A 23,429-nucleotide genomic window follows, 5' to 3' on the forward strand; every position below is an offset into this window, starting at 1 on the left:
ATCCTCTAAAAAAATTCCAGAAATATACTATGTCCTTTACGCGAGACGGCAAGAGAAAGGCCGTCGTACTGGTCTCGTCTGGGCAGCGGCGGGCCCACACGTCAGCCGCCCAACAAACCCTCCACGGCGAGGGCCCACATATCGAAGCCGTTCCCGGTTGGTGGAGGCCGCATGAACCTCGCGCACCCCTCGGGCCCGCCACCCCGCGGCGGCGAGCGAATCAAAATAAACCCAGAACACAACGCCTGCGCAATCCCAACGAACCGCAGTCACAATGACGGGTGGGACCGGCCCTCAACATTGACCCACGTGTCAGCTCCGGTTGACCTCTCCCCCGGGCTGTCGCCGTTATAATTGACGGCGCTCGCGGCGAGGGCGCAGCTAGTTAAAGAGGCATGCTCCCTTCTCGCTTCCTCCTCACCCCGCACTGCCCCACCGCGCCGGCCCCGACTCCGACTCCGACACTCCCCGGCGGCGCGCGCTCGCCGAGCTCGGTCGCGCTGCGGTTCGGATCCCCCGGAGGCGTGCGGCTTCGGCGCGGGCGAGGGTCGGCGGCGGTCGCGATGGCATCCGACGGGCGCGTGGAGCGGATCGCGTCCAGCATCCGCGCCATCCCCAACTTCCCCAAGCCAGGTGAGTGCACATCGTCGATGCCTCTCCCCGCTCCCCCCTCTAGAACCCCTAGCCGTTCGCTTGCTCGCTCGGGTGGGTGGGTCGATCTGGTGGATGCCCAGTGGCCGTGGGGCCGGCGGCGGGTTGCTACCTGGTGTGTCGCGGAAGTCGGCCAAGCTATGCTAGTCCCTGTGGTTTACGCGGTTTTGTCCTGTGGTTATCATTTGTTAGACTTCACAGGGTAGCAGCGGGTGGACGCCGGTTTGGTGTATTTTGCTCAAGTGGAGCAGATGTAAACCACGCTAAATTTTAGTATGACCATTATAAGGTGTTGCGAAATAACTGAGCTAGTGCTGGAGAATATAAAATCTTATCGAAATCATGGCATCGAACAAAACGACAGCCATATTTTACTCAAGACAATCGTGAAAGTTTGGTAAGGTAAACTTCAGCTCACAAGTGTATAGACCATACATCTCCTAGGTTAGAACTTAGAACTAACTAAATAGTGTAAATTGGTGTTGTAGCATATTGCTGCTGCGGTAAATGAAGTAAGAAATTCCTGTGTTTTTATGGTGAACCAATAGTCGTTACAAGCAGGATGTGTCAATTGCCATTGCCATTTGCCAACAGCTGTAACAACTTGTGTAGGAAGCTAAGCAAACAGGAGACTACCATAGATTTCTTAATGGTAGATTTATACAATTACTTATCATTTATAGGCTAGTGAACAGGGACTTAAATTGTGGAACATGGAATTGATTCTGGCTGGTAGCAATTTGCTTATAGTCATGCCCTGATTTTTCTGCAATGATGGGCGACATGTGAACTATTGGTTTGGGTGGTGTTGAGCTGTTGGTAAATGGCAAGTGTACCTTTAGAGCAGGATCATGTGTGATCTATATTGTTACATGCAAGGAATACGAATTATTTAATTTAATCATGTATCTCGTTGTTTCTTCATGCAGGGATTTTGTTTCAGGACATCACAACCTTGCTTCTCGATCCGCAGGCATTCCGTGACACCACTGACCTCTTTGTCGAGCGGTACAAGGACAAAGACATAACTGTAGTTGCTGGTAATGTGAAATTAAGCAGAATGCCTTTTGTCTTTAATTTTCCTATTATTTAAAGGACAAAACTGTAAATGTGGTTTTTATTTTCTCTGGTGTTAATTTATCATATTTGTTGCTATTATTATCAGGTGTTGAAGCCAGAGGATTCATTTTTGGTCCTCCCATTGCATTAGCCATAGGTGCAAAGTTTGTTCCAATAAGGAAGCCGAAAAAATTACCTGGTATGTTCTTTCAGTGCTTAATATGCAGAAGCTGCTTTTATTGAACAGGTATACTTCAGGTCTCGAACTGGATGCATTAGCTAATAATGTTGCATATTTATACTAGGTGAGGTGATATCGGAAGAATATTCTCTGGAATATGGCACTGACAAAATTGAAATGCACGTAGGAGCTGTGCAGCCCAATGACCGAGTCCTTATTGTGGATGATCTAATTGCCACAGGGGGAACCCTTTGTGCCGCTGCCAAACTTATTGGTGAGCTTCTATGTTCAGTTCTTAACGTGCTTTATTCCTGTGTAGAAAATATCTTAAATGCGTGAATGGAAAACCTTGTTATTCAAGGTTCATTTGAGTTGCAACTTGCAAAATACATAACCCCCACCCCAAACTTGAGATAGCTGCCAACCACATGGAGCTTTTTGCCAGCCAATTTCCTGGTTCCTCATCCTCAAGTGCTCTCCCACGTCTCTCGAAGTACCTAGTGATAATCCTTGAGAGGAAGACCAAGGACATGTTTGAGATTTGAAATCTACACTGAGAGATGCATCCAGTTCATCTCCAAAGATTCATCAAACTTATTTCTTTTGGTAGGGTCTTCTAGACGGTTGGAGTCCCTTGAGAGCTTCCTAGTTTGTCGATAGACTCACCAAGTTTGTAAAGGCTATGGTTCACCTTTGAAAGGAAAATACATGGGGCTCCTTTGAGAGGAATAAGCTTGAGAGAGAGAGAGCCAGACCTGACCTTTGTCATCGGACACCTCAACACGTAAAATCCCTCAAGGATCCAAACTCCGGCGACAAATTGTCCTCTCGTTGGTTTACTCTTTCCGCCTACTTTACTAGCTTGTTACCTCGGTTGCTAGGGCCACTAGTTGCTTAGCTCATATAGTTTATTCTACCTAGCTTTGTGTGAGAGAACCTTTTAATTCTGCATTTATTTGAAAATGTTTAACTTTTTTAAGAAAATCAAATCATATTCATAAAATATTTCAGTTCTGCAGTTCTAAGAAAATATCTAATTTGGAATAAAATTTGGTAGTTGCCTATTCACCCTCCTCTCTAGCCGACATCTTTGAACTTTGATCATAAAAAAAAAATCCTTCATAGATTAAATGTCCACATTCGTGCATATGCAAAGTATTTAAATAGTTCCTTCTAAAACTAGCTGTCTGGATTTTTCTGCGAAAACCTTGACAGTTAACTGTCCAACTCGGATCCAGCACTCTGGATTCAATAACCAACAACCACTTTGGCCGATGTGGCAGCTACCACGCACAACCGACCAACTGCTTCCCACCTGGACTCTCGGTTTCTAGACAACTCGACTTCCACCCGGAAACTCTGGATGCCCAATATAGGTAGCCACAAAAGCTTCCCGAGGTAGCGCAGGTATGTGTAGGGACAGCCGAGGCGTTCATACTGGGTCAATCAATCCAGATCCGGACAGTCTGGGTCAGATCTAGAGACTTCGGTTTCCACCCGGGACACTTTGGCTGCTCATCATAGGGAGTCACAAAGGCTTCTATGGGGAGCCCAAACATGTCCATTCTTGGCCGAGGGGTTTGGATTGGCCTGATGAAAACAAGCTCGGTCTGTCTGGCTCCAACCCAAATACTCTGGCTTGTATAGATTTGGTTTGCATATAGGTAAGAATTTTGTCTTTGCGTGGCAAGGTTCGAGTAATGTGCATTGAGCTATTTTGCGAGCGTTCCATGGAACCCCCCTTAACAGTATGACTTGCATATATACACCCAATGTAAGCTTGATCACTTAAGACTAGGGACACTAATGTTCTGTTGGTTTTGATGTCATCTTTTAACTTCTCCGTTCGGGGATACACTAATATCGGTTCACTTCACTTCCGTGAGACTAAATCGGAGCTTTCACTCATGAAAATTATTAGCCCCTTAATGGCTTGTTATTTGGCTTGTTATTTATCATCAAAACCCACTGGGATTGAATGCACTTTCAAATGGTAACATACCTCCCAAGTTCCGAATGGAATGCTGTCCAATTATGCTTATATTGCAGAGGCGTGAATTGGTGACCCTTAGGGTGCTCACATCACTTTTGGAAAACCAGTTCATTTGTTTGAACTAAAGAGAAACCTAGTTCATTTGTTTGAACAAAAGATGGTTAGAGGGTTTCCCTAAAGGTTACCCATTTGCACCCCAAACTTATTACATTTTTTCCTATTGTTTATCATATATGCTGATTCATTTATCTTAATGATGTCCTACGTTGTAGAGCGTGTTGGAGCAAAGGTGGTTGAGTGTGCCTGTGTTATTGAACTGCCAGAGTTGAAGGTACATTTTACTTCCAATGCATATCTCCCTGTTTAGGTGAACAAAACATTGGTCATACTTAATTGTTAGAATTATTGTCATGCTCTTATTAGGAATTTTCCATTCATGTATTTTTTGTTTGGTTAGCTTTTGATAAGTAATCATTGGGAGGTTTGGTTTCATGTAGTTAATGCATGCAACTATGAGAATTAGTTGCATGAATAAAGGACAAAGGAACTTCACATTGATGTGATTCTATCGAGGATTATACCACTTGTTATCCACCTAAATATACTAGGATTAGACAGTTTCGTGCTCCATGTGCTTTTATCCTCGTGCAGTTGAATAACACAATGCCTAGTTCATGCACACTACCATTGGTACAAGCAGACTGAGAATGCACCTTATGACTTGAGGCTAGCTACAAGGAAGGAAAGATGTGCAAGCCATGATCAGAAGTTCACCAGCGAAACACTTAAACTATGCTTTTCTGCAGTTTTTGAAATAATAATTAATTAACTGCCTAAGGTCATGAATTTTACAGCTTAATGAATCATAATTTTCATCTATGAGCAAAACTGAATTCTAGTTAGATATGACTTATAGTTGCTTATCATCAGAATTTTGGTTTGTCCCAATGATGTTTCCCTTCTGCATGTATGTCCTAACCATGGCATGTATTTCAGGGCCGGGACAAGTTGGGGGACATGCCAGTTTTTGTCCTAGTGCAGGCAGACGAGTCAGTATGAAACAAGTTGTGACTCTTGAGTTGTTCCAATGATGTTTCCCTTCTGGAACTATACTGGAAGCAGCAAAGATATCCGTTACAATCTTAGCTAGTTCCTATCTGGAGCTGCTCAATAAAAGTTTCATCTTTAAATTTGTCCTTCTGGAACTGTTTGGGAATGCAGACTTGATTGTTGTTCCCTGTAATATGTGGCTTATTTCTGTCAAAAACAGTGCAAATTATTCATGTCAATGAAGGATAGTCTGTACTGAAGTTTGTTTCTGTTGCTACTTGCTAGCATTATTTACTTTCATGCTTTGTTGGTGCTTGTCATGACTGAAAATTGCCGACCCATTTTTTGTTGATGTATTCAGATCTCCTGCATTTATCTGAGATTTTTGTGGTGTCTGTACTTGGTACACTCATGGATGTGTTTCTTCGATGACCATTGGCCATGTTGGGTTATGGTTATGTTTTTGTAGTTTGATGTGTGTCTACTCAAATGTACGTACATTGTACCATCTTAGTGTCGGTCGAGTTATGAGTTGCATCTGGCCATGTCATGCGGTTGATCTTACCTACTCCCTCTAGTACTTGTATGGTTGGAAAATCCCCAGACAGAATTGCACTTCTGAATAAATAAAAATTAGTTGCTCAGGTCGATCAGGATCTTGAATCTTTGCCAACAATAATTCTGTTCTTGTTTGAATTTTTTGGGTTATCATCATGCTATAATTGAACTACCTACCTGTGAGAAGGTAATTTCAAAGGATACGGGAACTTCAGTAGTTTTGTATCCAGTTGGAATTTCATTTCTTTCTGAGCATGTATCATGGTCTATTTTTGTTAACTACTCCCCCTGTTCCCAAATATAAGTCTTTGTAGAGGTTTCAAATGAACTACAACATACGGATGTATAGACATATTTTAAAGTGTAGATTCACTCATTTTGCTCCGTATCTAGTCCCTTGTTGAAATCTCTAAAAAGGCTTATATTTGGGAACGGAGTAGCAATATTGCTTAACTGAGCTATGCTTTTGAAAGTTGGAACTCGAAACTATATGGCCAAAATGTTTTGCTAGGGTGTTCTTTTTGCAGCCATAGTCAACAATTTGTGAATTAATTCTGATGCTTCCTTGTCTGATGTCCTAATCGAAGATGCCAGAGTATTGTTTGACTTCGAAGTTATTTATGTATTCAGGGAATAGTTTCAGGATTTCCTTTTGACGTTGAACTATTATGTATAATCTCTGACTTCTATTTTGTTTCATGTTCTTCGAAAGTTTCATCTGTTTACTTTGACTTCTTTTGCCTGGCATTAACTGATGAATGTTGAAATTCTTTGTGGTTTCTGGGGATAGGGGCAGTGTAACTACTATCAATCTTCATATATGAAGAAAGAAATATATTATCTTGACATTGGTGCCTGCATACTTTTTAGGTTGTGGTTTGATAAAATGTTTTCTCATTGAATATGTTTAAGCTGAATGGAAATTGTATCTGATGTTTTGGTATCGATGCATGACTTCGTTTGGAAGCTACATAGTTCAGTCATAGCACAATATCTGTGTTTGACTAGTTTAGACGGCAATGTGAACAATTTTTACTGGTTAGTGCCCTAATTTCCCCCTTGCTATTAACTTTGGAAAATACATTGAGGAACTTGGTTTCTTGGTAAACTATCGTATTGACTTTTGTGCGATCAACACAAATAATGAAATAGTAAACAATATTGCATTACTTTTGTCAACTGAAAGTGACATAAATATCACAACTCTTATATTCTTACTTCTGCTTTTATTTAGTAATATATTTGTTGATTTAGAATCCTGTGGATTGTGATCACTTAATGCTGACATGGTAAATTGCTCCCACCTCCCCACAATTCATTACTCGGATATTTACTATGAGCAGGTAAACAAACTAACTGACATACTTTTTAAAATATTGGACTCCTATTTATACAAATAATGTTTGTTTATAAAACATAACCTCCCATTTTATAATAATGTCAAAAACTTAAAATTACGATATGACTTTGAGGAAGTGAAAAAGGAACATGTAGAGATATTCTTAGATCTGTAAGTTTAGCTATCTTTTCAAGCAGCTATGTTCATCTTAAAAAACTATTATTCTTCACAGAAACCATAGCAGGGGAAGCCTATTCCTCAACATAGTTTATTCGTGCCAGTTTGTGCACATAATTTAAAAGCTAAGAAACACTAACAAGAGAATGTCTTTTAGGATATTCGAAAGGGAGTAATCTCACAAGCAATTTGGCTTTCCCATGCTATTAGTTGACCTTCTAGGAAGCAGAAAATAAACGTAACCGCATATTTAGTAATGATCTCATATCAAGCTATTCATTCTACTCTGTTAATGATATCTGCTTGCCTGTTTAGGTCTTCTGTAATGCATAATTGCATATGCATGTAATTTTGCCGCGTAACATCGGAGGCATCCTTGCTTCTTTGATACAGCTAAAGGGTAGGGATCATGGGCCATAAACTAACCTCGTATTGTTTCCTTTGAATCATTCTCCTTGCCAGCATCTTAGCTGTTCTTGTTTACCAAAGAGGGGCATGCAATCTTTTTTCAGAACATGACAGAAGTACAGCTGATTTGTGCATTGTGGTGGATCTGAATCATGTGCAGCTATTGATTACTAGATATATACGCAGATCACTTCCTACCCATGAGGATAGCAGGATCAGATCTCCATGTCGGATGTCGCGCAAACTTGACACCTTAAAGGGAGACCTACATTGTGGCACCCATTCTGGTGATGCACATGCTCATTGATTGTTAAAACGTGCCATAATCTGAATTTAAGATCTAACTGGGGTTTCAACACAGTTTTTTGGGAATGTTGCTGTAATGTTACCATGTTGACCTTCGGATACATTAGAATGAAGAAACCAAGTGATGACAATGAATGATACAGATCTGTTCATTTTTTCAGTACATTTTGCTGGTCCATTATCACTGCATTTCTCTGGTTTGATGCTGTTGGCAGAAACTTATTTCTATGTTAGTTCAGGATAGAAAGTTTAACTAGATTGATGTCGGTTATCGTGTGTAAAATGTCAATGTGGTAAATCTTTCAGGATACCAACCTCCAACATCTTGCAAGTGTTGAACATCAATGCTGCTGCTGCTGCTGCGGGCACAGGGTGTGAGAATTATTTGCAGATCAAGACCGTGATATCCATAGAGGCGTGCTTTCATATATCCTCTTTTGAGTTCTTAAGAATGTTCAGATTCCTTCCACCATGTTCGTGCAGGCATGTCTTTGCATATCCTACTTTTGTTTATTCCATCTCTAACCAACACCAGTACACATATTTTTGAAAGAAAGAAAGCATGAGCACATAGTTGTCTTGATCTTATTCTATTCTATTCCAAGGTAAACTCTTGCTATCCCGGTTCAGAGCTCATAGACTTCCTTTGCCTGTCCTCGATGAATCATGGACCAATGATTAGTAAAATGTCTCTAATCATTGTGCGGTTTCTTCGGAGACAGGCCGCATAACTGTAATCTTGGACAAGTCACTGTCTTGCCCACCAACCAGCAGTTGAAATTCTTCAAACTTGTCGTCTTCAGCTCTTCACATCCTTACAACATACCAATGTCTGTTGCTGATCGCAAACCTATCACCACACACTTCATGCCACCCATTGACTGTCCTTTGTTTACTCATGCTCACATTTTCTTTATTCTGCAGATGTTGTTCCCTGCAACCTCTCAGAACTCTGAACAGTATAAAAGCACCTGAACTGTTGTGCATTTGTCTTCACCCCTCTCAACAGCAAGTGCCTCCAACCACACTCCCCAGGCCGCCCTTCGCCTCCAAGGCTCCCAAGTCCCAAATTCACATCTCAATGGAGGCTGGAGGCCTGATTTCGGAGGCTGGCTGGACCATGTTTGACTTCCCGCCGCAGGGCGAGGAGTCCGATATCATGGCGCAGCTGCTTGGCACCTTCCCCTCCCATGGCGAGGATGCCCAGCAGGATCTGCCTTGGTACCAGGCTTCCCATCCATCCTTCTATGACACTGATCTTAATACAAGTGCATGTAGTGATAGCAATGATGGTAGCTTTGCTGTTCCATCCGAGTGTATGGGCTACTATTTGGGTGATTCAAGTGAGACCCTGGGCATCAGCTCCTGCACTGCACCACAGGACCTGAACTTGGTCCAGGAGCAAGGTGCTATCGAGTATCTGAATATGATTCCAACCATTTCCCATGATTTGTTCGGGAACGGCGAGTCAAGCTGCGAGGGTCTCAACTCGGTCAGTGCTACTAACAAGAGAAAGCACTCGGTGGAAGAAGAAATCGAGGGCCAAGCAAGAGTAAGTCCTGAGGATGACTGATCATTCTGTTCACCGGCTATGTCTTTTAGAAAGATACGTTCATGCTGTTAGTGTGAATACTGACTCTAATTGATTAATTGCAGGGTCGGAAATGCGCAAGGAAGGCTGCACCGAAGCGAGCAAAGAATGCCAAGCAAACCGAAGCGAGCTGCTGCACCTCGGACAATGACTCGAATGCTTCTCAAGAGTCTGCGGATGCTGGTGTTACTCCAAAAGGCAAGGCCCGGGCTGGACGCGGGGCGGCAACCGATCCCCAGAGCCTCTATGCAAGGGTACTGCCAATAATCATCTCTTTCGCATCTGAAGGAATTATCTTTTGCAACTGAATGTGAAGTACTAATTCTCTGTTCTTTGCTTGAGCAGAAAAGGAGGGAAAGGATCAACGAGAGGCTGAAGACACTGCAGACCCTTGTGCCCAATGGAACCAAAGTATGCTTCTGAACATTCATGCTACTGGTAGCCTACATGAATAAAAATGCTAAGATCCAATGGCTAAATCAACAATGTTTTTGTATTGATCTTGCAGGTAGATATGAGCACCATGCTTGAAGAGGCAGTCCAGTATGTCAAATTCCTGCAACTTCAGATCAAGGTGAGCAGTTGCTCAATTTAGTTCGCTTCGACATCAGACAAATTGTTCCATGGCGGACATTGCAACTGACGAATTTCTCTCGTCAATTTTCAGGTCCTCAGCTCTGATGAAATGTGGATGTACGCGCCGATTGCGTACAACGGGATGAACATTGGACTTGATCTGAACATGTAGAGATGATTTTGGCAGTCTCAAGCGGGAACGCAGTTTGTGTTTGAGATAAACGAAAAACGAGTTCTCCACTAACCATTCAATGTACCTGTGTTACCATGTGTCGTTTTGGAAGCTGTTATACAGATCATCATAGGCGCAGCAGTAGCATACTTAAACTTGTGAAGAGGCCCTCTTAGAGGATCAGTAAACTGAAGATAATACTACCATTTTCTTGACATTAGCATGAAATGCAAGATCTTGAAAACTTGTAGATTTGTATTTGTTTTCTTTGGAGCAAATATCGTTCTTTTGTTGGCATGTGATGATTTGTTCAATGATCTAGTCTCTTGTGGTTTGCAAAGTTGCAGCCTTGAGGATCTCAAACCCTGACACTTTAAGATAAATGACTGAAACTGCGAAATCATATTGGAATGAGCTTCATAATTTTTGGCGGACACAATCGTTCGGTCTTGCGATATACTATGAGCTATCACCATAAATTTTTTTCTCAATTCCATTTTCTCCACCCTTTCCACTATGAAGAAAATAACCATGCGTGTAGCTGACCGTTGACGTGTATTAGAATTTGCATTGACATTTCCAACATAAAATGAATTCATTAATTATAAAGTTTTAGATGCGAGAGAAAATGTACTATTAAGAGGGATGTGATGTGCTGCACAAATCGTGCACTCTCCATTCTAACATTTGTCCTAGACAAATCCTCAAACTAACTTCTGAAAATAGGGTTTATTTCAGGCTGACCCTGGATCTTTGCGACCTTACTTTCAATTCAGGTCATGATGTTGTGCGGGTTCGTTGTGCTCGGCAACATGGTTCTCGAAGGGCCGAAGCAGATCTTTAACATTGGGAAGAACATTCATAGAGTGGCGAAGGCCGCCAGGGAAGACCTCTCCTCCAGCGCCTTAAGCGCTAGGGAAGGTAACGAGCGCCTACAGGCGCCCCATCATGGGCCGGCCCACACAAGTACGAAAGCATTTCGAACGGGACGCTCCGGTTTTCTCGATTTGCTGGTCACGGTTGATCGTTCCACCATTCGCCATTGACCGTTGACTTTTTAAGATTTTTATAAAATAAATTAGGAATTCAAAAAATTGTTTGCGCTTTTTAAAAAAAAAATCACGGTTTCAAAAAACAAGTTCACGACCTCAAAAAAGTTCATGAGTTCAAAAAAAAGTAGTTCATGGGTTTCAAAAAAGTTGATGAATTTAAAATAAGTTCACGAACTCGACAACATTCACAGGTTCAAAAAAGGTTCATGCATTTGAAAAAGTTCACGATCTTGAAAAAGTTCAAGAGTTCAAAAAAAGGTTGCGGATTTCAAAAACATTTAATGCATGTGAAAAAAAATTCACGAATTTTAAAAAAGGACACATGTTTCAAGGATTGGGGAAAAAGTCCAAAAAATTGGAAAAAGTAAATGAATTAAAGGAAAACAAGTTCACCAATTTGATAAAAAGTTCACAAATTTGAAAAAAACACGCATTTAAAAAATGTAAAAGAAAAGAAAAAACCAAATAAAAACCGTCATGAAAACCAAAAAAAGAAAAGAGAAAAAGTTGTTAGAAGCTTCACAAAACTGGCTAGGTTCACTTGCCAAAAAAACGCACGCATGACAAAACATTGAGCAGAAAACTACACACGCGACAAAATGTTTGCAACCCACAAAGGAAAAAAATGTTAATGGGCCGAGCACAAGGAAGGAGGGGGTGTACGCCAGTTTGTGCCAACGCCTATAACTAGGGCAGTGGGCGCCAAATAGGGATAGGGCGCCAGGCGTACAAGCGGGTGAAGCCACACAACAGCTTCGAGGCCAGAAGCCTGAATGCACTACGCCACACCAAAGTGAGCTCCGACTCACAGGGCAAGTGAGCCTTGTCAAAGGAATGCCGCCCAATACTAAGCAAGCTGATGTTTGGCACTATGTGTGGAAATCTGGTCTGTTCTCTGTTAGTAAAATGTATATACATGTGATGGGACCTTCAGATGTGCATCATCTGTTCAGTGATTTATGGAAAGCAGCTAGTAGAATCAGGCACAAATTTTTTTTCTGGTTGATATTACATGACAAAGCCAGTACTAGAAGTCTGCTTAAAAGGAAACATTTCATGCTACAAAGCTATGAATGTGCTATTTGCTATGATCATGTTGAGGAAACATCAATTCACCTCCTCTGGGACTGTAATTTTGCCCTATCTTGTTGGGACATAATTGCTCCAAATAGGCACGGAGGAACATCTGCCTTTGATGATGTTATGTTCCTCAAACAATCTTTCCCACCTTAGATTGCCATGGATATTGTGATCATGGGCTGTTGGAATATTTGGATGCAAAGGAATGGAAAGATTTTCAGAAACATTGACCCAAGTCTGGAAGCCTGGAAACAAGGTCTGCTTCATGATCTTTCTCTGGTCAAGCACAGAGCAAAAAGGAAGAATATTGCTAGTCTGGAGCAATGGATGACCTCCCTCTCATCTTAAGTCTCTACTTTTTACTTTCCAATGTTAGAGAAAATAGGAGTTGGATAATTTTTTACTTTCCTAGTACTTTTCTTCTTTTTAGCTTAGTTTCCATATACTTTTATATTAATGAAAATTACCGTAGAACAATTGTTCTATGGTTTCGGGGTCAAAAAAAAAATTTACTAAGCAAGCTCGGCAGCTAAGAACATCTCGAATAGCAGCATAAAACAGTGCAGTATCTGTTAATTTGGCATTTGAGAGAAAAAAATGGTTTCCAACAGTAGCCCTATCCTAAATTTTCTGAATTTTTTAGGCAACCCAACAAAAAGGCTCTAGATGCTGCAAATATACCACACAACTGCGAAGCTGTAAACCACCCCCCTCTCCCCTTCCGCGTAGTTCACCCTCGACCTTGACATGTGTGACTCACACGATGTAGGCAGACTGACAGAGTAACTGGAAATACAGTGCCACGTCAGCACAGTTAATGTCTGAATACTGTGAATGCATTATATTGATGGAAATATGCCCTAGAGGCACTAATAAAATGGTTATTATTATATTTCCTTAATCATGATAAATGTTTATTATTCATGCTAGAATTGTATTGACCAAAAACTTAAATACATGTGTGGATACATAAACAAATACCGTGTCCCTAGTGAGCCTCTACTAGACTAGCTCGTTGACCATAGACATGAGTTGTCATTTGATAACGGGATCACATCATTAGGAGAATGATGTGATGGACAAGACCCAACCGTTAGCATAGCATATGATCGTTCAGTTTACTGCTACTGCTTTCTTAATGTCAAATACATGTTCCTTCGACCATGAGATCATGCAACTCTCGGATACCGGAGGAATACCTTGTGTGCTATCAAACGTCACAACGTAACTGGGTGATCATAAAGATGCTCTACAGGTATCTCCGAAGGTATCTGTAAAGTTGGCGTGGATTGAGATTGGGATTTGTCACTCTGTGTATCGGAGAGGTATCACTACAGGAATCACGCACTTTGCCATCTGCCATGGTTGACGGCAAAGGCCTTTGCCGCCATCAGCAGACGACAATAGGTCCGGCTGAATAGGCTACGATGAAGGGCTCTTTGCCGTTTGCTGATGGACGACAAAGATGAAATGGTCTTTGCTGTCCGCTGGATGGCACACATGGCAGCTTATGGCAGTTAGGGGGTTAATGATGCGCTTTGCCGTCTGCTGGCGGATGACAAAGACCATTGCACCTTTGCCGTCTGCCAGCGGATGACAAAGTAACCAAATAGGCCAGCCCCAGGTGCTGCCAGTGCCCCCAGGTTGCACAGGTAGCTGCCATGTGGCAGCTTTGCCATCTGCTAGCTGATGGCAAAGCTCTTTGGCATATGCCTGTATAGCCCCTCTTTTTTCTTAAATTCATTCAATTTCAACACACAAGTTTCAACACACAAATTTCACAACAGAATATGACATATCCAACACACAAGTTTCATCATATATACATACATAACCAACACATAGTGAAGGAAATATGCCCTAGAGGCAATAATAAAGTTGTTATTTATATTTCCTTATATCATGATAAATGTTTATTAGTCATGCTAGAATTGTATTAACCGGAAACTTAGTACATGTGTGAATATATAGACAAACAGAGTGTCACTAGTTTGCCTCTACTTGATTAGCTCGTTGAATCAATGATGGTTATGTTTCCTAACCATAGACATGAGTTGTCATTTGATTAACGGGATCACATCATTAGAGAATGATGTGATTAACTTGACCCATTCCGTTAGCTTAGCACGATGATCATTTAGTTTGTTGCTATTGCTTTCTCCATAACTTATACATGTTCCTATGACTATGAGATCATGCAACTCCCGAATACCGGAGGAACACTTTGTGTGCTACCAAACGTCGCAACGTAACTGGGTGATTATAAAGGTGCTCTACAGGTGTCTCCAATGGTGTTTGTTGAGTTGGCATAGAATGAGATTAGGATTTGTCACTCAGATTGTCGGAGAGGTACCTCTGGGCCCTCTCGGTAATGCACATCACTATAAGCCTTGCAAGCAATGTGACTAATGAGTTAGTTACGGGATGATGCATTACGGAACGAGTAAAGAGACTTGCCGGTAATGAGATTAAAGTAGGTATTGAGATACCGACGATCGAATCTCGGGCAAGTAACATACCGATGACAAAGGGAACAACGTATGTCGTTATGCGGTTTGACCGATAAAGATCTTCGTAGAATATGTGGGAGCCAATATGACCATCCAGGTTCCGCTATGGGTTATTGACTGGAGACGTGTCTCGGTCATGTCTACATAGTTCTCGAACCTGTAGGGTCCGCACGCTTAACGTTCGGTGACGATCGGTATTATGAGTTTATGTGTTTTGATGTAACGAAGGTAGTTCGGAGTCCCGGATGTGATCACGGACATGACGAGGAGTCTCGAAATGGCCGAGACATAAAGATTGATATATTGGACGGCTATATTTGGACACCACAAGTGTTTCGAGTGATTTCGGAGAAAACCAGAGTACCGGAGGGTTACCGGAACCCCCAGGGGAGTATATGGGCCCTAATGGGCTTTAGAGGAGAGAGGGAAGGACTGCCTAGGGCAGGTCGCGCGCCCCCAAGGCCTAGTCCGAATTGGACTAGGGGGGAGGGGCGGCGCCCCCTCCTTCCTTCTCTTCTCTCTTCCCTTTCCTTCTCTCCTACTCCAATTACATGGAAGGGAGGAATCCTACTCCCGATGGGAGGTGGACTCCCCAGGGCGCGCCATAGTAGAGGGCCGGCCCTCCCCCTCCTTCACTCCTTTATATACGGGGAGAGGGGCACCCCATAGACACACAAGTTGATTGTTTCCAGCCGTGTGCGGTGCCCCCCTCCACCATAATCCACCTCGATCATATCGTAGTGGTGCTTAGGAGAAGCCCTGTTTCGGTAGCATCATCATCACCGTCATCACGCCGTCGTGCTGACGAAGCTCTCCCTCGACACTCTGCTGGATCATGAGTTCGTGGGACGTCACCGAGTTGAACGTGTGCAGATCGCGGAGGTGCCGTACTTTCGGTACTAGGATCGGTCCATCGTGAAGACGTACGACTACATCAACCGCGTTGTCATAACACTTCCACTTAGGGTCTACGAGGGTACGTAGACAATACTCTCCCCTCTCGTTGCTATGCATCACCATGATCTTGCGTGTGCGTATGATTTTTTTTGAAATTACTGCGTTCTCCAACAGTGGTATCAGAGCCAGGTTTATGCGCAGATGTTATATGCACGAGTAGAACACAAAGGCGTTGTGGGCGTGGGTATATACATATTGCTTGCTGTCACTAGTTGTTTCTTGATTCGGTGGTATTTTTGGATGAAGCGGCCCAGACCGACATTACGCGTACGCTTATGCGAGACTGGTTCTACCGTCGTGCTTAGCACACAGGTGGCTAGCGGGTGTCAGTTTCTCCAACTTTAGTTGAATCGGATTCAATGAATAGGGTTCTTTCTGAAGATCAAAAAGCAATCACTATACCGCGTTGTGGTTTTTGATGCGTAGGTAAGAATGGTTCTTGCTCAGCCCGCAGCAGCCACATAAAACTTGCAACAACAAAGTAGAGGACGTCTAACTTGTTTTTGCAGGGCATGTTGTGATGTGATATGGTCAAGACATGATGCTAAATTTTATTTTATGAGATGATCATGTTTTGTAACACAGTTATCGGCAACTGGCAGGAGCCATATGGTTGTCGCTTTATTGTATGAAATGCAATCACCATGTAATTGCTTTACTTTATCACTAAGCGGTAGCGACAATCATAGAAGCAATAGTTGGTGAGACGACAACGATGCTTCGATGGAGATCAAGGTGTCAAGCTGGTGACGATGGTGATCATGACGGTGCTTTGGAGATGGAGATCAAAGGCATAAGATGATGATGGCCATATCATATCACTTATATTGATTGCATGTGATGTTTATCCTTTATGCATCTTATTTTTCTTAGTTCGGTGGTAGCATTATAAGATGATCTCTCACTAAATTTCAAGGTATAAGTGTTCTCCTTGAGTATGCATCGTTGCTACAGTTCATCGTGCCAAGACACCACGTGATGATCGGGTGTGATAAGCTCTATGTTCACATACAACGAGTGCAAGCCAGTTTTGCACACGCAGAATACTCGGGTTAAACTTGACGAGCCTAGCATATGTAGATATGGCCTCAGAACACTGATACCAAAAGGTCGAGCGTGAATCATATAGCAGATATGATCAACATAGTGATGTTCACCATTGAAAACTACTCCATCTCACGTGATGATCATACATGGTTTGGATCACGTGATCACTTAGATGATTAGAGAGATGTCTATCTAAGTGGGAGTTCTTAAGTAATTTGATTAATTGAACTTTAATTTATCATGAACTTAGTACCTAATAGTATTTTGCATGTCTATGTTGTTGTAGATAGATGGCCCGTGCTGTTATTCCGTTGAATTTTAATGCGTTCCTAGAGAAAGCTAAGTTGAAAGATGATGGTAGCAACTACACGGACTGGGTCCGTAACTTGAGGATTATCCTCATTGCTGCACAGAAGAATTACGTCCTGGAAGCACCGCTAGGTGACAAACCCGCTGCAGAAGCAACGCTAGATGTTGTGAACACCTGACAGAGCAAAGCTGATGACTACTCGATAGTTCAGTGTGCCATGCTTTACGGCTTAGAAGCGGGACTTCAACGACGTTTTGAACGTCATGGAGCATATGAGATGTTCCAGGAGTTGAAGTTAATATTTCAAGCAAATGCTCGGATTGAGAGATATGAAGTCTCCAATAAGTTCTACAGCTGCAAGATGGAGGAGAATAGTTTTGTCAGTGAACATATACTCAGAATGTCTGGGTACCACAACCACTTGACTCAATTGGGAGTTAATCTTCCTGATGATAGTGTCATTGACAGAGTTCTTCAATCACTGCCACCAAGCTACAAGAGCTTTGTGATGAACTATAATATGCAAGGGATGGATAAGACGATTCCTGAGCTCTTCGCAATGCTAAGAGCTGTGGAGGTAGAAATCAAGAAGGAGCATCAAGTGTTGATGGTCAACAAGACCACTAGTTTCAAGAAAAAAGGGCAAAGGGAAGAAGGGGAACTTCAAGAAAAACAGCAAGCCAGTTGCTGCTCAAGTGAAGAAACCCAAGTCTGGACCTAAGCCTCAAACTGAGTGCTTCTACTGCAAAGGAACTGGTCATTGGAAGCGGAACTGCCCCAAGTATTTGGCGGAGAAGAAGGATGGCAAGTGAAAGGTATATTTGATATACATGTTATTGATGTGTACCTTACTAATGCTCACAGTAGTGCCTAGATATTTGATACTGGTTCAGTTGCTAACATTTGCAACTCGAAATAGGGGCTACAGATTAAGCGAAGATTGGCTAAGGACGTGGTGACGATGCACGTGGGAAATGGTTCCAAAGTCGATGTGATCGCCGTCGGCACGCTACCTCTACATCTACCTTCGGGATTGGTTTTAGACCTAAATAATTGTTATTTGGTGCCATCTTTGAGCACGAACATTATATCTGGATCTTGTTTGATGCGAGACGGTTATTCATTTAAATCAGAGAATAATGGTTGTTCTATTTATATGAGTAATATCTTTTATGGTCATGCACCCTTGATGAGTGGTCTATTTTTGCTAAATCTTGATAGTAGTGATACACATGTTCATAGTATTGAAGCCAAAAGATGCAAAGTTGATAATGATAGTGCAACTTATTTGTGGCACTGCCGTTTAGGTCATATTGGTGTAAAGCGCATGAAGAAACACCATTCTGATGGACTTCTGGAATCACTTGATTATGAATCACTTGGTACTTGCGAACCATGCCTCATGGGCAAGATGACTAAAACTCCGTTCTCCGGAATAATGGAGCGAGCAACAGAGTTATTGGAGATCATACATACTGATGTATGTGGTCCAATGAACATTGAAGCTCGTGGTGGATATCGTTATTTTCTCACCTTCACAGATGATTTGAGCAGATATGGGTATATCTACTTAATGAAACATAAGTCTGAAACATTTGAAAAGTTCAAAGAATTTCAGAGTGAAGTGGAAAATCATGGTAACAAGAAAATAAAGTTTCTACGATCTGATCGTGGAGGACAATATTTGAGTTACGAGTTTGGCCTTCATTTGAAACAACGCGGAATAGTTTCGCAACTCACGCCACCTGGAACACCACAGTGTAATGGTGTGTCCGAACGTCATAACCGTACTTTTATTAGATATGGTGTGATCTATGATGTCTCTTACTGATTTATCACTATCATGTTGGGGTTATGCATTAGAGACAGCTGCATTCACGTTAAATAGGGCACCATCGAAATCCGTTGAGACGACGCCTTATGAACTACGGTTTGGCAAGACACCCAAGTTGTCGTTTCTTAAAATTTGGGGCTGCGATGCTTATGTGAAAAAGCTTCAACCTGATAAGCTCAAACCCAAATTAGAGAAATGTGTCTTCATAGGATACCCAAAGGAAACTGTTGGGTACACCTTCTATCACAGATCCGAAGGCAAGATATTCATTGCTAAGAACGGATCCTTTCTAGAGGAGTTTCTCTCAAAAGAAGTGAGTGGGAGGAAAGTAGAACTTGATGAGGTAATTGTACCTGCTCCTTTATTGAAAAGTAGTTCATCACTAACATCAGTTCCAGTGATTCCTGCACCAGTAAGTGAGGAAGCTAATGATGATGATCATGAAACTTCTGATCAAGTTACTACCGAACCTCGTAGGTCAACTAGAGTAAGATCCGCACTAGAGTGGTACGGTAATTCTATTTTGAAAGTCATGTTACTTGACCATGACGAACCTACGAACTATGAGGAAGCGATGATGAGCCTAGATTCCGCAAAATGGCTTGAAGCGATGAAATCTGAGATGAGATCCATGTATGAGAACAAAGTATGGACTTTGGTTGACTTTTCCCGATGATCGTCAGACCATAGAGAATAAATGGATCTTCAAGAAGAAGACTGACACTGACGGTAATATTACTGTCTACAAAGCTCGACTTGTTGCAAAAGGTTTTCAACAAGTTCAAGGAGTTGACTACAATGAGACCTTCTCACCCGTAGATATGCTTAAGTCTGTCCGAATCATGTTAGCAATTGCCGCATTTTATGATTATGAAATTTGGCAAATGGATGTCAAAACTACATTCCTTAATGGATATCTTAAAAAAGAGTTGTATATGATGCAACTAGAAGGCTTTTTTGATCCAAAAGGTGCTAACAAAGCGTGCAAGCTCCAGCGATCCATTTATGGACTGGTGCAAGCCTATCGGAGTTGGAATATACACTTTGATAGTGTGATCAAAGCATATGGTTTTATACAGACTTTTGGAGAAGCCTGTATTTACAAGAAAGTGAGTGGGAGCTCTGTAGCATTTCTGATATTATATGTGGATGACATATTGTTGATCGGAAATGATACTGAATTTCTGAATAGCATAAAAGGATACTTGAATAAGAATTTTTCAATGAAAGACCTCGATGAAGCTGCTTATATATTGGGCATCAAGATCTATAGAGATAGATGAAGACGCTTAATTGGACTTTCACAAAGCACATACCTTGATAAAGTTTTGAAGAAGTTCAAAATGGATCAGGCAAAGAAAGTGTTCTTCCCTGTGTTACAAGGTGTGAAGTTGAGTCAGACTCAATGCCCGACCACTGCAGAAGATAGAGAGAAAATGAAAAGTGTTCCCTATGCTTCAGCCATAGTCTCTATCATGTATGCAATGCTGTGTACCAGACCTGATGTGTGCCTTGCTACCAGTTTAGCAGGGAGGTACCAAAGTAATCCAGGAGTGGATCACTGGGCAGCGGTCAAGAACATCCTGAAATACCTGAAAAGGACTAAGGATATGTTTCTCGTATATGGAGGTGACAAAGAGCTCGTCGTAAATGGTTACGTCGATGCAAGCTTTGACACTGATCTGGATGACTCTAAGTCATAAACCGGATATGTGTTTTTATTAAATGGTGGAGCTGTCAGTTGGTGCAGTTCCAAGCAGAGCATCGTGGCGGGATCTACATGTGAAGCGGAGTACATAGCTTCTTCGGAAGCAGCAAATGAAGGAGTCTGGATGAAGGAGTTCATATCCGATCTAGGTGTCATACCTAGTGCATCGGGTCCAATGAAAATCTTTTGTGACAATACTGGTGCAATTGCCTTGGCAAAGGAATCCAGATTTCACAAGAGAACCAAGCACATCAAGAGATGCTTCAATTCTATCCGCGATCAAGTCAAGGAGGGAGACATAGAGATGATGGTTATGTTTCCTAACCATAGACATGAGTTGTCATTTGATTAACGGGATCACATCATTAGAGAATGATGTGATTGACTTGACCCATTCCGTTAGCTTAGCACGATGATCGTTTAGTTTGTTGCTATTGCTTTCTCCATAACTTATACATGTTCCTATGACTATGAGATCATGCAACTCCCGAATACCGGAGGAACACTTTGTGTGCTACCAAACGTCGCAACGTAACTGGGTGATTATAAAGGTAATCTACAGGTGTCCCCGATGGTGTTTGTTGAGTTGGCATAGATCGAGATTAGGATTTTTCACTTCGATTGTCAGAGAGGTATCTCTAGGCCCTCTCGGTAATGCACATCACTATAAGCCTTGCAAGCAATGTGACTAATGAGTTAGTTACAGGATGATGCATTACGGAACGAGTAAAGAGACTTGCCGGTAATGAGATTGAACTAGGTATTGAGATACCGACGATCGAATCTCGGGTAAGTAACATACTAATGATAAAGGGAATAACGTATGTCGGTATGCGGTTTGAATGATAAAGATCTTCGCAGAATATGTGAGAGCCAATATGAACATCCAGGTTCCGCTATTGGTTACTGACCGGAGACGTGTCTCGGTCATGTCTACATAGTTCTCGAACCCATAGGGTCCGCACGTTTAACGTTCGGTGACAATCGGTATTATGAGTTTATATATTTTGATGTACCAAAGGTAGTTTGGAGTACCGGATGTGATCACGGACATGACGAGGAGCCTCGAAATGGTCGAGACATAAAGATTGATATATTGGACGGCTATATTCAGATACCGGAAGTGTTCCGAGTGATTTCAGAGAAAACCAGAGTACCAGAGGGTTACCGGAACCCCCCGGGAGTATATGGGCCCTAATGGGCTTTAGGGGAGAGAGGGAGGGGCTGGCTAGGGCAGGCCGCGCCCCCAAGGCCTAGTCCGAATTGGATTAGGGGGGAGGGGCGGCGCCCCCTCCTTCCTTCTCTTCTCTCTTCCCTTTCCTTCTCTCCTACTCCTATTACATGGAAGGGGGGATACTACTCCCGGTGGGAGTAGGACTCTGTAGGATTGAAAGTATGTCTAGAGGGGGGGGGTGATTAGACTACTTGACCAAATAAAACTTATCCTTCTCCCAATTTTAGTTCTTGGCTGATTTTAGCAACTTTGGACAAGTCAAGCAATCTTAACGCAATTCAAGCAAGCATGCAAAGAGTATATGAGCAGTGGAAAGTAAAGCATACAACTTGCAAGAATGTAAAGGGAAGGGTTTGGAGAATTCAAATGCAATAGGAGACACGGATGTTTTTGTCGTGGTTCCGATAGGTGGTCCTATCGTACATCCACGTTGATGGAGACTTCAACCCACGAAGGGTAACGGCTGCGCGAGTCCACGGAGGGCTCCACCCACGAAGTGTCCACGAAGAAGCAACCTTGTCTATCCCACCATGGCCGTCGCCCATGAAGGACTTGCCTCACTAGCGATAGATCTTCACGAAGTAGGCAATCTCCTTGCCCTTACAAACTCCTTGGTTCAACTCCACAATCTTGTCGGAGGCTCCCAAGTGACAGCTAGCCAATCTAGGAGACACCACTCTCCAAGAAGTAACAAATGGTGTGTTGATGATGAACTCCTTGATCTTGTGCTTCAAATGATAGTCTCCCCAACACTCAACTCTCTCTCACAGGATATGGATTTGGTGGAAAGAAGATTTGAGTGGAAAGCAACTTGGGGAAGGCTAGAGATCAAGATTCATATGGTAGGAATGGAATATCTTGGCCTCAACACAAGTGTAGGTGGTTCTCTCTCAGAAAAAGTAAGTTGGAAGTGTAGGTTCGTTCTGATGGCTCTCTCCACGAATGAAGAGGAGGTGGAGGGGTATATATAGCCTCCACACAAAATCTAACCATTACACACAACTTGCCAATCTCGGTGGGACCGAATTGATAAACTCGGTCAGACCGATTCAACAAATCTAGTGACCGTTAGGATTTTCGGTGGGACCAACATGCAACTCGGTAGGACCGATATGGTTAGGGTTAGGGCATAACGTAATCTCGGTGAGACTGATTACACAAACTCGGTGAGACCGATTTTGGTAATAAGCTAACCAGAGAGTTGGCCAGGTAAACTCGGTGGAACCGATTCACTCATTTCGGTGAGACCGAAATGTTACGAAAGGGAAACAGAGAGTTTACATTGCAATCTTGGTGGGACCGATCGCTCATCTCGGTGAGACCGAAACGTTACGAAGGGAAACAGAGAGATTACAACCCCATTCGGTGAGACTGAGATCCTATCGGTGAGACCGATTTTCCTAGGGTTTGTGGCAGTGGCTATGACATCTGAACTCGGTGGCGCCGAATAGAAAGAATCGGTGGGGCCAAGTTTGACTTTTGGTTTAGGTCATATGTGGATGTGAGAAAGTAGTTGAGGGCTTTGGAGCATATCACTAAGTATTTTGAGCAAGAGCCTCATTAAGCAACACCTCATCCCTCCCTGATAGTATTGGCTTTTCCTATAGACTCAATGTGATCTTGGATCACTAAAATA

The 23,429-nt window shown here is 42.5% G+C and overlaps 2 protein-coding genes across 2 annotated transcripts; both read left to right on the forward strand.

Moving 5' to 3' along the window:
- Nucleotides 1–372: 372 nt before the first annotated feature.
- LOC125528175 (adenine phosphoribosyltransferase 1) lies at nt 373–5,203 on the forward strand. Its single transcript, XM_048692681.2, has 6 exons — nt 373–633; nt 1,581–1,691; nt 1,817–1,909; nt 2,016–2,165; nt 4,157–4,215; nt 4,881–5,203. Exons 1-6 carry the CDS (start codon nt 396–398, stop codon nt 4,941–4,943), a joined length of 714 nt encoding a protein of 237 aa, XP_048548638.2. The 5' UTR covers nt 373–395; the 3' UTR covers nt 4,944–5,203.
- Nucleotides 5,204–5,344: 141 nt separating this feature from the next.
- On the forward strand, nt 5,345–10,358 carry LOC125528177 (uncharacterized). The gene is made up of 5 exons (XM_048692682.2): nt 5,345–9,274; nt 9,379–9,567; nt 9,659–9,724; nt 9,822–9,887; nt 9,981–10,358. Exons 1-5 carry the CDS (start codon nt 8,621–8,623, stop codon nt 10,059–10,061), a joined length of 1,056 nt encoding a protein of 351 aa, XP_048548639.2. The 5' UTR covers nt 5,345–8,620; the 3' UTR covers nt 10,062–10,358.
- The last annotated feature ends 13,071 nt before the right edge of the window (nt 10,359–23,429 follow it).

The sequence above is a fragment of the Triticum urartu genome, chromosome 5A, assembly GCF_056163025.1.
Source record: "Triticum urartu cultivar PI428250 chromosome 5A, HENAU_Tu73, whole genome shotgun sequence".
NCBI lineage: Eukaryota > Viridiplantae > Streptophyta > Magnoliopsida > Poales > Poaceae > Triticum > Triticum urartu.

Coding starts and splice junctions, on each gene's coding strand:
- LOC125528175 (XM_048692681.2), top strand. CDS start 396: ATGCTCCCTTCTCGCTTCCTCCTCACCCCGCACTGCCCCACCGCGCCG. Junction 1,910..2,015: donor GAAGCCGAAAAAATTACCTG/GTATGTTCTTTC, acceptor TATTTATACTAG/GTGAGGTGATATCGGAAGAA. Junction 2,166..4,156: donor TGCCGCTGCCAAACTTATTG/GTGAGCTTCTAT, acceptor CCTACGTTGTAG/AGCGTGTTGGAGCAAAGGTG.
- LOC125528177 (XM_048692682.2), top strand. CDS start 8,621: ATGCTCACATTTTCTTTATTCTGCAGATGTTGTTCCCTGCAACCTCTC. Junction 9,568..9,658: donor CCCAGAGCCTCTATGCAAGG/GTACTGCCAATA, acceptor TTGCTTGAGCAG/AAAAGGAGGGAAAGGATCAA. Junction 9,888..9,980: donor TCCTGCAACTTCAGATCAAG/GTGAGCAGTTGC, acceptor GTCAATTTTCAG/GTCCTCAGCTCTGATGAAAT.